The sequence below is a fragment of the Microtus oregoni genome, unplaced genomic scaffold, assembly GCF_018167655.1.
Source record: "Microtus oregoni isolate MIOR12 unplaced genomic scaffold, Mior012 000060F_ref0000265, whole genome shotgun sequence".
Classification (NCBI taxonomy): Eukaryota; Metazoa; Chordata; class Mammalia; order Rodentia; family Cricetidae; genus Microtus; species Microtus oregoni.
Genome location: NW_024543870.1, coordinates 2,075,368 through 2,090,540, shown reverse-complemented (window position 1 = coordinate 2,090,540; position 15,173 = coordinate 2,075,368). Strand labels below are relative to the sequence as shown.

General features: G+C 36.6%; 1 protein-coding gene across 2 annotated transcripts in view; it reads left to right on the top strand.

Annotated features, from left to right (window-relative positions):
- Positions 1–15,173, top strand: part of LOC121439299 (cyclic AMP-dependent transcription factor ATF-2) — a 72,760-nt gene that overhangs the window by 46,056 nt on the left and 11,531 nt on the right. For both annotated transcript variants that reach the window (XM_041639779.1, XM_041639778.1), the window contains 3 exons: positions 338–424; positions 12,853–13,002; positions 14,935–15,141. In XM_041639779.1, coding sequence (XP_041495713.1) covers positions 338–424; positions 12,853–13,002; positions 14,935–15,141 — 444 coding nt within the window. The remainder of the gene's footprint in view (positions 1–337; positions 425–12,852; positions 13,003–14,934; positions 15,142–15,173) is intronic.

The window sequence follows — 15,173 nt, the reverse complement described above, 5'->3', positions numbered from 1 at the left end:
TCATACACACAAGGCCTTGGCTTCAGTCCTTGCGGAGTGGGGTGGGAGAACCTACAAGTCAGTGTTTTAGAGAAATTGACAACTTTTAAAATTTTTATTTTTTTCTATTTCATTTTACACTCCAACCACAGTTCTCCCTCCCATCAAATTGACAACTTTTGAAAGATAAATCAGGCTATACAGTTCATCAGAGTTCATTGCAAACATAGAATCAGCTGCAGTTAAAGTTTATAATTTTCTAAATCCAAAGGTTACAGATTATAATTGTGTTCGGTAAAAAATGTATATCTTGTTTTTAAATGCTGAGTCAAAGTTATTTTTAATGTCTTTTACACAGCTTGTTCGGCCAGTCACCATGGTGCCTAGTGTTCCAGGAATTCCAGGCCCTTCATCCCCTCAGCCAGTGCAGTCAGAAGCAAAAATGGTAAGCAAGGGCTGTTTCCTGTTTTTAGTTTTGTGTCTCTCTCTCTGTCCCTCTCCACCAAGGCCAGCATTTTCTAGTCATGGCTGAATTACACTATGGAAGAACTAGAAATTTTGGAAAAGGAACGCTTCCCTTAGTGTAGTGATTGACTAATGACACTTTAGTATAAAGGGTAAGCTGGGACTAAAATTGTGGTTTCTATCACTTGTTTGTCTGGTTTGGAGTATGACCTTAAACTCCTCCTGGTGGAAGCTTTGAGTAGTACAGCTCTGAAAGCGGTGCTGAACAGGTTTTAAACATAACTTCTCCAAATAGTATGCCAGTTAGAAAACATTTCATGGGTTAAAAGGAAAACACTATTTTTCTCAGCATTAAAAAATTCACATTATTTAAAAAGATGAGCTATATGTTAGGAATCAGGAGTTTTTATTTTCGTCCTTATGCTGTACCCTCCATTCTTTGGGTCTTTTCCCCCACACAGGCTAGGCAAGCACTCTGCCCCTAAGCTACATTTTAACGCCCTAGTTTTTGTTTTATTTTGCATCAGGGTCTCACTAGGTTGTCCAGGCTGGCTTTGACCTCGCTCTATTCCTATACAGACTTTGAACTTGGGATCCTCTTGCCTTAACTTCCATAGTGCTGTGATTGACTTTCATTATCTGAAATTAGTTTTATTTTCTGTAAAGTAAAGGAGTAAGCTTTCATTCCTGCAGGTTTTTTTTGACTCAAGTCCTATAAACTGTCTTAACTTTCTTGACAGATTCATGAAGTTTCTCATATTTATCAAAATCAGTGTATTAGACTCCCTATGGTCTATTAATGATACAATGATACTTTGTCCTAATATAAATTAATATATCCTAGTAAATAATAGATAAGTATTGCTAGATTCTTTCTTTATTTGCTTCCATTCTTTATTGGCACTGTGGTCATAAAAATTTGTGCATCTAAGAATATAATTTGCTAGCCGGGCGATGGTGGCGCACGCCTTTAATCCCAGCACTCGGGAGGCAGAGGCAGGCGGATCTCTGTGAGTTCGAGGCCAGCCTGGTCTACAGAGCTAGTCCCAGGACAGGCTCCAAAGCCACGGAGAAACCCTGTCTCGAAAAACCAAAAAAAAAAAAAAAAAAAAGGAATATAATTTGCTGAAAGACTTAGTGGGGTTTTTTTTTGCTACTGTCTATTAATCTGAAATTTGTACATGATAACGTCTGTGTAAAGCTTGTATGTCACCTGAATAAAGGATGTTAGAGGTTCATAAACGATGTATTTACTGTGTGTGGTGAGAAAGGAACGCACGTGCTGAAGGAGAAAAGCTCTCACGGTTTTAGTCAACACTGAAAATACTGAATGGGGTCTTTATTTAATGACAGAGTGTCCTGCTATATGTTTTCTGTTTAAATACGTTGTGGTAATGGGGAAAATGAGTTTTAATTTGCCATGCATGCAGAAAATAAAAGCGAGTAGAGTAGAAATGAGAGGAAGGGCCTGTTGTGGTACTTGTATCTGGATGTGATTTCACATAGTGTAGCTTGTACCTTACAAACCGACTCCTGGAACAGGCACTAAGGAAATTCATTTGACTGTAAGAACCATCATTCTAGCATCTGTTGAGGCTAACAGTGAATCTTTGATTGGAAACCTAAAAATATAAGGGGGAGTCAGAATGACCCACTTAATCCAATTAAATTTTTATTAGAATTTTGCTAATGCAAAATAGCCATATTTTCATGATTACTTATTTTAGTTGGAGTAAGTAAATATACTTTTCTTAATTTTGATTAAGTAAAAAACAAAAATTACTTTTTAAATTTTCTATGTGTTAGAGGATATGTGTACCTGTTTATGTGTATGTAGAGGCCAGAGAAGGTGTTCTGTGACCCTTCACCTTTTTTTTTTAATTTTATTTATTATGTGTAGCAGTGTTCTGCTGGCATGTACGATTGCAGGCCAGAAGAGGGCGCTATAAGATGGTTGTGAGCCATCATATGGGTGCTGGGAATTGAGCGCAGGACCTCTGAAAGCGCAGCCAGTGCTCTTCACCCCTCCAGCCCTCGCTTCACCTCACTTTTTTAGAAAGGACCTCTCACTGAATCTGGAGTTCAGCGTTTGAGCTGGAGTGGCTAGCCAGCAAGCTCCTGGGATCCACCTGTCTCCACAACCCCAGCACTGAAGTTACAGGCACATGCAAGCACTTTACTCACTGAGCCATCTCCCTAGTGTCTTCCTCTACTACCCCTACCTTGATTTCTTTTTTTAATATTTATTTTGTTTTAAATTGTGTGTATGCATCTCTGTGTATTTGTGGATATGTACACATGAATGCAGTTGCCTATGGAGGTAAGAGGCACCAGATTTACAGATGCTTGTGAGCTGCCCAATGTGGGTGCTGGGAATCAAATTTAGTTCTTTTAAGAATGCTCTTTACTGCTGAGCCATATCTCTAGCCCCATTTTTTTTTAATGGTGGAAACTTTTTTATATATGCAAGATACATAAAAGTGAACAGGATATAATATACTGATCACCCAGCATCATTTGTTAGTAACTAACTAACTAGTAGTTAGTAATTAACTAACTAGTAGTAAAACCTGTTAGTAATTCAGGTTTTAACTGTACTTAACCTCCATTTTCTATATATTGAAATATGTCACTTTTAACAGCAAAGTTCTGGGAAATACATACATTACATGACATATACTATTGTAATATAGACCATACCATAAACATACCCAAAAAGTTTTTCTAACCCGCTATCTCTGTTTTGTGACTTGGCAGCATAGCTTTTAGTTTAGTATATATAGACTCATACTATGTTTTGTGTGCAACTCAGCATATGTCTCTGAGATTTACCCATGTTGTTAAATATATCAAAACCTACTTTATTTTATTGCAGAGTAGAATTTTATTGTGTGAGAGTACTAAAATTTTTTAGTCTATTTTCTCCATGATAGACACTTAGCTTCCAGCATTGATCTATTGTGAGTAAAATACTATGTACATTTGTACATTTCGTTTTCTTGTCTTGTAGTGTCTCTACATTTATAGAGACAGAAATGCTCATCGAGGTCCCTGCCACTGAGCTACACTCAGACCCAGCCACCACACGTATTCTTATGTGTCTCTTTGTGGGCATGATTATTTATATTTTCTTGAACAAATACCTGAAGAACACAATTGCTAAGTCCGATACATATTTAACCTTTTTTCATGTAGCCCAGGCTGGCCTCAAACTGTAGTTAAGGATAGCCTTGAATGTCTTATCCTTCTGCTTCTACCACCTGAGTGCTAGAATTAGAAGCAGGTGCATTTATGATGCTGGGAATCAAACTCAGAATTTTGTACATGTGAGACAAGCCTCTGACAACTGAGCTACATCCCATTTATTTTTAAAAGTTTTTCTCTTAATCTACACCTTGATTTTTTTTTTTTTAAGACAAGTTCTTACTTTATAACCCAGGCTGACCTAAAACTCACATTGACTCAAATTTGAAGCAGTCTGTCTACCTCAGCCTCCCAAGTAAGTGCTGGGGTTACAGGTGTGAGTCGCCGTGCTCAGTTGCTTTACTTTTCTTAAGGCTGTGTTTGTAGTTTTGTGCTATTTTTTTCCCTTTTTTCTAAATTTTAGCTTTTTACAGGAGTAGCTTATGTCATTTATTGAAATTTTTTATTTTTATTTTAGGCATTTATAGCTATAAAATTTTCTTGTATCAGTTTTGATATACTTCAGTTTCATCATGATGAATCTTCTAATTTCCCCTATGTTTTCTTTGGCAGGTGGGTTATTTAGAAATGTATTGTATAATTTTCACGTATTTGGGGATCTTTCCACTTAGTTTCTTATTGGTTTCTATTTTAATCTTGTGAGAAGCCGTCTCTGGGGATCGTTAAGCATTTGCTTTATAGCTATTTCTGTCCCTTACTATTTATTTAACAAATATTTCATGCATACTAAGACATTCACCAAGCAAAATGGTCAAAATTGAGATTTTTCTTGGATACATTTCTAGTGATCACGAGACAGTCTAGAATTCTATCATATGGAATGGAATTATTGATTTGTTTTTAACACCCAAAGCATTAGGATTGTATCCTACAAATGAGATATTTGGGTTTTGTTGTATCGATGCCATTCATGATGACTTTTGTGCAAAAAATTATAATTCAGGGACAGCTTTTAAAAACAATTTACACTGAAACATAATAAAAGTTTACATGTATTAAAGTTATAGATTTAATGTTTTGGTTTTGGTTGGTTGGGTTTTTAAAGATTTATTTAATGTATAGTGTTCTGCCTGCATGTATGCTTGAAGGCCAGAAGAGGGCACCAGATCTCATTACAGATGACTGTGAGCCACCATGTGGTTGCTGAGAATTGAACTCAGGACCTTTGAAAGAGCAAGCAGTACTCTTAACCTCTGAGCCATCTCTTCAGCAAAGTTACAGATTTGAAAACAATTCTGAAAGTTCTCAAAGCACCTTTGAAGCACAATTACATTAACGGCTGCTTTTTTAAAGTTTTAAGATGTACTTGATTTAAACTATGTTGTATTCCTTCTGTAAACTCAGTACCTCTTTCCTCAGTTTTCTAAGAAACTTTATTAAGTTCTCTAATAGTTGCTAATATAGTGAGATTTTATTTTTCTTAAATATCCTTATATTACTTTAAAGCTTATTAGTTGAGATTGTCTTGTTGCTTACATTAAAATCATATAGCTAAATCAGCCTGTCGATCTAAATGGTTTAATCTGAAATTCAAGAATAGAGGCACAGGTGTTTCAGTCCAGAACTGAAAGGCTAAATCAGAATTGTGAGCCTGGGCTAACTGGGCAACTTAACAAGACTCTGCCACCAAAAACAAACAAACAAAAAACAAAAGAAAAGAAAGAAATCCAAGGATAACCTGGTCTTCAATATAAAAAATTTCTTTAGATATTTTTAGAACATAAAATACCAAATAAGTACAACTTACACATTTGAGATTGACTTTTCGATGACCAGAGGGGCAGTGAGGTAAAGTGTTTGCTATCAACCCTGATGACCCGAGTTTGATCCCTGGGAGTTACATGATAGGACAGAACCAACTTAGACAAGTCGCTCTCTGACCTCTATACATGCATATGTACATACAAACACACTAAATAAGTAAATAAATGTAATAAAAATTTTCGAGGAAAGGCATAAATTCAGCATCCAATTTAGCAAGTTTCTGGGAGTTGAAAAGATTTAACACACATATAGTTTTATCATTCCGTCTGAAGAAGGTTGCCTTGAGTTCCTGTCCCAGTGTACAGGAGTGTCTTAATTGTCAAATAAATGATTTCCTGCACCAGGGGTAGAACTCCACGTCTGTGCTTCCCAAATGTCTGAGTCTCACTCACTACCAAGATCTGTTATGTGATGCTGTAAGTAATTCTGGCTTTACCTGTCTGTAGCTCCCACTTGAATCTCCCTTTCACTGCAGTAGTTGGAATTTGCTTTGTTGTTTTGGTAGTGATGCTGACTTTAGATTATCTGAACATCTTTTTTAATGATTTATTTATTCATATTTTCAAGTTTTTTTGCCTACATATATGTTTTAGGTCATGTATGTTTATGTACTACATGTATGCAGTCCCCAAAGAGGCCAGAAGAGGACATGAGATCCTCTGTAACTGGAGTTACAGACTGTTATGAGCCATTGTGTGGGTGCTGGGCACTGAGTTCTGTTCCTCTGGAAGAGCAGCCAGTGTTCTTAGCTGCTGAGCCATCTTTCCAGCCCCGTGTCTGAACATTTTAAAGCATTGTTTGAATTACATATCTCTATAACGCTTATTTTACTACATTGACTTTAATCTGTCTGCATCTGAAGACGGTCACAGATGATCTAACTCCCTAATTTTAGGTACCCAGTGCCTATAGGTAGATAATATATGTTTGTGTCTACTACAAATACACAATATAAATATTTCGGTTTTTTGCTAAAACTTGCAGTTCACATGTTTAAGACATTTTAAGGAACTTTAAAGTTTTGGGGAAACTTAAAAAATGTGATACAGAAATAAATAGAAACTCACAAATATTCAAGTTTATAATGTTACTTTTTAATACTATAGAAAATTCTTAGTCTTTGTAAATTTCTACAAAATTACACTAGTTCTCTTGAAATTTAGACTTAAGGGTTTTGTCATTAATCACATAAACCACAAACCATTTATTTATTTATTTAGGTTCTTTTGAAACAGGGTTTGTCTGTGTAGCCCTGGCTATCCTGGAACTCATTCTGTAGACCAGGTGTTCTCCATCTCACATAGATCTGCGTGCCTCTGCCTTCTGAGTGCTGGGATTAAAGGAGTGGGCCACCACTGCCCTGCTAGATATTTGTTTTTATATTGCTATTTTAATAATGGAACTTTTCTGTTTATAATTTAAAAAAACAACCCACCATTCCTTGAGTAAGCTGTTAATCACCTTGGAATTGTGTTTAGGTTTAGTAAAGTGAGTTCCTCCAGAGTGACTTCTTTAAGACCTGTGTGACAAACCAAGAAATATCTCTGTGCACAGTTGGTAGCCAGTGGCTTTCTGCAGGGGGTTTCTACTAAAAGCTGACAGAGTGCATCTTGGCAAATGTTCAGAAACCTACATTACCTTAGCTGGGCCCTGCGTGGAACCTCATGTTCAGCAGAATTCTTCTGACCTGTCTCTGCATGCCGAGCTAATCAGCATACACCTAATGAGCCCACACCAAAGAAACAGACCCTCTCCCAACCGACTTCATTTTCCTATGCTCTCTAGGGGTGGAAAGACAAGACTTCATGAGGACTGATGATACTGCAAAGACCACAATAATGATAATTAACTTGCTGAATTTAGAAGATTATGCTGTTAATTAGTTGCAAAATAAAGATAAGTACTACCGCAGCAGATGGTAGGATAACACCCAGGAGAAGGAGGGTTATCACTCTGATGAGCTGCTGCGGCACACGTGAAATATGGATCTGACTTGTTCATAAATTGCTCCTAGAGCACATTATCTTTTTCTTTGAACTATGATAGAGTAGTTTATTCCTACTAAATTCTGACAGATGTGATAAACATTTATTTTCAGGTGCTGCATAAACATAGAACATAAATAACAATTTTTTAAGCAAACACCTCTGAAGAATGAGTGTGTCAGATGGTCAGCACAACAAACTATTCATCCTTTAACTGGCATAACCATTTCCTAAGGAAAAATTCAGTATAGCAGTTAAAATTTATACCATTAAAAATTAACTCTAAACACAAACACATATGTCTGCTTCTTCGAAATACATTTTATTCTTTCAAACAGGGAATACCTTTACCTTAAAATTAAAGCTATGCCCTGGCTTTGTTGCACTTGTTGGAGATTATAGACCCTGTAAATCTTATTTAAATTGTTCAACCTTCATTTCTCTAGATACTCAGTTTTTATTTACTTAACATTAAGCTTCTCTTTTGAGAGGAATACTGCTCTTATTTTGGACTTAACAAATATATGATAGTACTGGGCTAAAGCTTTTATTTTTGCAAAGCTATTGTTTAAAATACTGAATTACGGGGCTGGAGAGATGGCTCAGAGGTTAAGAGCACTGACTGCTCTTCCAGAGGTCCTGAGTTCAATTCCCAGCAACCACATGGTGGCTTACAGCCATCTATAATGAGACCTGGCACCCCCTTCTGGCTTGCAGGCACACGTGGAAGGAATGCTATACACATAATATAATAAATAAATAAATAAATAAAAATGAAATAGTTTATTCTTTAAAAAAAATACTGAATTACTAGTCAACAGAATTTCTTCTTTTATCTCTGTTCTAATTTATTCCATAATTTTGAGAAGAAGCTTCAGTCCTCAGGGAGTTTCTTCACTTGTAACATGGTGATTGATTTCTGTATCTCTGCCAGTTCCAAAGGTCAGTTTGTAAAACTAATGTCCCTTGTGTTTAGGTTTGCATTGATTATTTTAGCAAAGGTATTTGGCCTTGAAAATATTGTAAAAATGAATATGAGTGAATTATAGATATCTTTATATCAGTTGTGTGAAAGTTTACTACTTTCATCACCTTGTTTAGTCTTTTGTGGTTTTTTTAGATTACATGTACTTCTGTAATTTTTAAAATTGGCAATTCAGAGCAATGTCAATTAACCCTTAGAATCTCTGTCTTGTAGTTTATACCTCGTAGCACACTTCATAAGTCAGACCCATTGTAATCAGTATAACAGCATGGAGCCAACATTAGTGCTTCCTCACTGGATGAGTGCTGGGTACCCTAGGGCAGTCAAGGGAGGATAATGAGTGAGTCCTGATACTGCCGTAAGCGCTCTATATGGTAGTAACTTACCCTACTAAAGATTATTCAGGAGAGTGATGTTTATGTACTTCAGACTCCCTTATATGTAGTTATTGTATTTCATTAATTCTGAGTTAAGCTCTTGACTATAAAACTTTAAATGCTTTTTAATTCTATGGTGTTTTCTACCTAAGGCATTTTTAAGTTTTCCCTTCACAAAATTTACTAAGCTAACCTGTGAATACATTATACATTTTTTACCCAGAAATGAAACCCCTGCACAGATTAGGTGTTATTCTTTGTATTTTAATGTCTGACATTCTAATGATGAAAGGCATAAATCTGAAGCTTGGTCACCTCCCCAGAGTTTCTTCCACTGTTCTGATTATATGACCTGCAATGTTGTTTTCCAGCTTTGATCTTTCTGCCTTTACTTCTTGAAGATTTTTTAAAATTTTCCCGATTCTAGTCAGTTACTGATTTGTTAGTCATCTGATTTGTTTTAATCCTCCCTTCAGCATTATCCTGTCTGTGTTAGTTTATTTTTGTGTATTTGTTACTAACATTATTTCTAATTTCTTAAAAAAAGAAAGAAAGAAGGACCGGACCCAGTGATTGCATCTGGATTCTGTGGTCTTGCACATCGTTTGTGTAGACTACTGGGCCACAGCAGTGCTTCCGATGATTCCCAAGGACATTTGAAAAACGAAAAGTGTTTAAGTTAAACTCTCCCAAGTTTTGCCCCTGTGCTGAGAGCTTACTGACTTCTATAGCACTTTTGAACAAATCAGGTAACCTGCTAATGAGATAGCTCAGTGGATAAAGGCATCTGATAGTAAATCTGACCACCTGAATTTGATTCCAAGAACCCACCTGCTGGGAGCTGGAGAGATGGCTCAGAGGTTAAGAACATTGCCTGCTCTTCCAAGGGTCCTGAGTTCAATACCCAGCAACCACATGGTGGCTCACAGCCATCTGTAATGGGGTCTGGTGCCCTCTTCTGGTCTGCAGGCATACACAGAGACAGAATGTTGTATACATAATAAATAAATAAATAAATAAATAGATTTAAAAAAAAAAGAACCCACCTGCTGGAAGGAGAAAGCCGATTCCCACAAGTTATCCTGGCCCCCAGCTGTGCTCCCATGTGTACGCATGTGCACACACACAAAACATTTGTTTATGAAAAAGAAATAAGGAAACCATATTTGAGAAATCCCTTTATGGGTTAGTTAGTTTTGCATGTTACGTTTAATTTTCACTTCAATTCTTACAAGCAAATTATCATCAATTTTCTAAATAAGACTTTAAGGTTGACGATTTGTTCAGTTGTAGTTTGAGAAAGTTAAATCTAAATTTGTATTTTAGTTGTATAAGGCTTAACAATATGTGTGCTGACCAATGAAGTTGATAGAACCTTGCAAACATTGTGCTTTTGTCATTCATAAAATCAGCTGGAAAAGAGGAAGAAACATGCCTCATCTGGGTGACGTGGATTAGGAGTTGGCAGTGTTGATGTTTACCACTCTCATTTAGTTCCCGGTGGTTTTTATTTGAGTAATTCAGTCATGTAGTCTCAGACGATCTTTTCTGTTCCATGGTTTTAGTAATACTAAGGACAGTGTATACAAAGGTATCCTGGAAGATTGTGTACTTGGAAAGTAGGTCTGTTTACACCTAGTATTTGAACTAGTTTATTTGCTGTATGACCTTGAGTAAAATGATGGTTGTTTAATTTATAAAGTGGGACTAGGCTCCAATTAAAAACACATTGGGAACTACTGATCATAAAATAGCACAGATGAATCTCAAGTGTACTTTACAGAGGCAAGAAGCAGATTTAAGTGGTTATAAACTGGGTGCAGCTTTTTGCTGTGATAGTTAGTTTGGATAACACAGAACACTCAGCATCACAAAGCAGATTGGCAGACCCAGGGGCAGGGATGGAGGTGCTGTGACAAGAGGCAGCAGGGTATTGTGTTGACAGAGTGAACTGCTCCAGGATGCATGTTGCTTGAAACTCTGAGAACTGGAATACAATGAGTAAATCACTACACACAACATACACCAGTGAAACTTTAACTGCCGACTTCATTCTAAAATCAGATCCCTAATCTAAAATGATTGACAGAAAGAGGAAATGCCCACTAATACACAGACATAATCATGATCCCAGATGAATTCTGGTGACATTTTTATGGAATATGGGCTCTATATAATAAAGAAATTGCTAAAGTTTGGATATTTGTAGAATTTAAGTTGGAATAAATGAGAGCAATTCTAGAATTGTTTAGAAAACTTTCAAAAGCTCTTCTTGAACAGCTATGCTTAGATCATCAGAGAAAGTAGGAGAGTAATGATTGCCAATGATCTGCTTAACATTTAACATCTCATGCAGTTATATTTACACCTAGCAAGCACTAAATCAACTACAACATGACTCTTACACACACACACGCACACGTCTGTCTACATGTGTATAGATAACTCTTTTCCTCCAGATACAAAATTAGTCTCTTAAGAAAAGTCTTGAGGTGTAGCTCAGTGGTAGAATAATTGCATAGTACCTCCAAAGCCCTCGATTCATTTTTTTATTAGTGAGAAAGGAGGGAGGGATAAAATTATCTCTGACTCATTTGAGGCTTAAGGGCTACATCTCAGTTATTAAGAACAGTGTCAGCAATAATGGCTCTAGGTCTCTTAGGTCACTGAAGTCCCTTCATTAATCATGTTTCTATTCATCAGTGGACTATTTCTAAAACAGGATATAGAAAAATATACAAGACAACATCTGCTGTTAAAGAGCTTATTATCTGGTTGGTTAACAAATAATTTAATGTATAGAAATTCTATTATAAGCTTCATTCAAGTTTCATTTATTCATTTATTCAGTGTGTGTGTGTGTTCTCGAGTTTGAGCATTTGTGAAACAGGGTCTTACTATGTAGCTCTGGCTGACCTGGAACTTCATGCATAAAACAGTCTGGCCTTGAACTCAAGAGATTTAACTGTCTCTGTCTCTCCCCAGTGCTAGAATTAAAGGCATACCCCAAGCCCAGTTCAAGTTATATCTTTATTTAAAAAAAAAAAAAAAAAACAACCTTCAATTGTTTCTAAAGCATCATTCTAACACTGGATCTTTCATATTTAAATTCCTGAGATCTGATTCAGTTACTGGCAAAATGTAAAGTAAAACAAATAGATCTTTCAGGGCTGGAGATGGCTTAGTGCTTAAAAGCATTTGTTTCTCTTATAGAGGACCTGGATTGGTTTCTGTCACCCACATGGTAGCTCACAGCCACCTGTAACTCCATCCTAGGGGATCCAATGCCCTCTTTTGTCCTACATGGGTACCAGGCACACAACACAGCACGCAAACATACATGCAGGCACTCACACATATGCATAAATAAATCCCAAAGGTGGTATGAAATGGTCTTTGTACTAGGGAAGGAGAGGACCATAAATTTAAATTTTAAATTCTTCAGTATTTTAGATCCTCATAGTAGCCTGAAAAAGGCAGCATCAGATTGCTGAGATGGCTCATCTGGTAAAAGTACTCCAACCCTGGAATCCATGGTAGGAAAGGATCTACTCCCAAAAGGTTGTCCTCTGCATGTGGTGTATGTACACACACAGAAATAAATAAAATACGCTTAAAATGCAACATCCAATCGTCATCCTAGTAAATCCTAAGCACCTGAAAGCAGAGATCAGAAGGCCTGTCTAGAAGAAGAGAATTAAATCTTGGGATCTGTGCAAAGGCTGATAAAAGGGGCGTGGGCATAGGGTTAGAGAGGGTAGATGAAAACTTACAAAGAGTTGATGTTCTTTATTAATTTTTGTTTTAATTGAACAAGACTGGATACAGTATTTTCCGTTTTTTACACCAGAATGAAGTACAACAAAGTATAAAATCCTATAGTTGTGCTAGACAAAGAGCAAAGCTTTCCAGGGTTCTAGTTTTTCAAAGTGATATTTATTATAACCCAGTGAAATGAAAACAAATTTTAAAGCCAAATGTATTTATGTGTTCTTTGATGAATACTATCTTTCTAGTTAGTCAAAGAATATCTTGAGAGTTAGACTTGCATGTAACACAGGAGCCATTTTTCAAAATAGTGTTTGCATTTCAGAGATTAAAGGCTGCTTTGACCCAGCAACACCCTCCAGTTACCAATGGTGATACTGTAAAAGGCCATGGCAGTGGATTGGTTAGAACCCAGTCAGAAGAATCTCGTCAGCAGTCCTTACAGCAGCCAGCCACCTCCACTACAGAAACTCCGGTATGTGTGATGCTGCCATCATTCACCACTCTGGTCATCCTTAAAAGAAAAATACAGTACAGCTTATGCGACTTCTTTATCTATTTATAGTCTCTAAGCATATGATATGGATATAGCCATCTTAATTTGGCATTTATTTGTGCCGGTAGAGATTGAATACAGAATTTCAAGCATGCTAGACAAGCTTGCTAGGTAAGCTCCCTTTTTCTGAGCCATATCACCACCCCTAATGCTCAGTTCTTAGTATTAGTTATTTGAACAAAGAGTTAAATGATTATTTTATTTCTTAAGAGTATGTAGAGTAAGAAATTAGTTTGGTGATATGCCTGCCAAACCCATCTTGAGCTTATTGTGTTCATAAATCCACATTTTATTTGGTTATGCTATTTTAAAATATACTTAATAATAGATAAAATAATTTTTTAGGTTTTTCCTTTTGAGCACATGCTGGTAGTCCAAAGTTCTCTTTCCTCAGCATCGTTTTCAAGAGTTTGATTCCCCCACACTGCCATATTCTGTGGCACAGTTTGGAATTTGTAAGGCGATGAGGGTCCCTAACATTGGACAGCCCTGCTTACTACACAGGGTGATTAGTGACTGAAGTTTCATATCCTGGGCTGATCAAAGATAACTAAGCTGACCATTAATGAAAATCAAGGTCCGGTAGGCTTCTCCTTACCTGGAAAATAAGTATTATTATGAAAACAACTATTTATTTTAGTAAAACTGGCATATTTAATAAATTTTATTTTAAAATAGAATTGAAAAATGGTTGTAAACTAACTTATAGTGATTAGTTTTCAAATGGTTGAATAGGTATAAAATCAGTTAAAAAGAACATTTACAAAAATAGTTTATTAAAATACACATGCATTTTTTATTTTACTGAAAATAGATTTTTTTTTCCATATAAATTTTCATTATGGTTTCCCTTTCCCCTACTCTTCCCAGTTCCTCCCCCATCTTCCCTCACATTTGTATCCACACCCTTTCTTTCTCTCATTAGGAAACAAACAGGCAGTTTTGAGATCAGCCTAGTCTACAGAGTGTGTTTCAGGATAGGGCTACATAGAGAAGCCCATTCTTGAGAAAATAAAAAGAAGAAGGAAGAAAGCAGTCATCTAAAAAATAATAATAATAATAATAATATGATAAATCAAAAGCAAACAAATTAGAATAAGAACAAGAAACACATGTAGACACTGAGACACATATAGTCATACATATAGGAATCCCATAAAGACCTAGAAGCCATAATACATACAAAAAACTATAAGTTAAAAATAAAATGAATTCCCTGACTTAACATTATTAGACAAAGACCCTCCAACGATTACTTTGAGTTTGTTTTGTGTTAATCACTACTATTGGGCATGCAGCCTACCCTTAAGTGGTTTGATTCCCCAGTGAGAATCCCTTGGAGAAAACTAATTTTTCATTTGCAAGTGGCTGCCAATTGAAGGTATCTTCTGGGTGAGGGATGGGGGTATGTGTCCACTTCTTTCATCTTTAAGACCCCAACCTGGTGCAAACTCCACAAGCCCTGCACATGCATGCCTTTTGTCTGGCTGTGGATCTCTGTATTTGTCCCCATTTGCTACAGGAAGAAGCTTCTCTGATGAGGACTGAATAGGGTATAGTAGAATGCCATTAGTCCCTTCATTTCTATGGTCCTTTAGCAAGGCAGTCAATAATACAAATGCTTTTAGGAAGACATTCTCCGTACATCACATTGAGCATTTCGCTATCACATAGCTTAGTTATTTAAAAGGAATTCAGCCACAGAGTGATTTTCATGTTGTTCCAGAGTACTGGTGTTGATCATCAAGTTTCATAGCATAAAGTTAGCAGCTCTCCCTTTTATACCGTGCCTTGCCTGTGTTAATTTACTCAACACAATAATGTCACAAGCTTCTCTCCATGTTATTACAGGCTTCTCCGGCTCACACAACTCCACAGACCCAAAATACAAGTGGCCGTCGAAGAAGAGCAGCTAATGAAGATCCTGATGAGAAAAGGAGAAAGTTTCTGGAACGAAATAGAGCAGCAGCTTCAAGATGCCGACAAAAAAGGAAAGTCTGGGTTCAATCCTTAGAGAAGAAAGCAGAAGACTTGAGTTCACTGAATGGTCAGCTGCAGGTAAGGGGCATAAATGCAGCTTACTTGTGTTT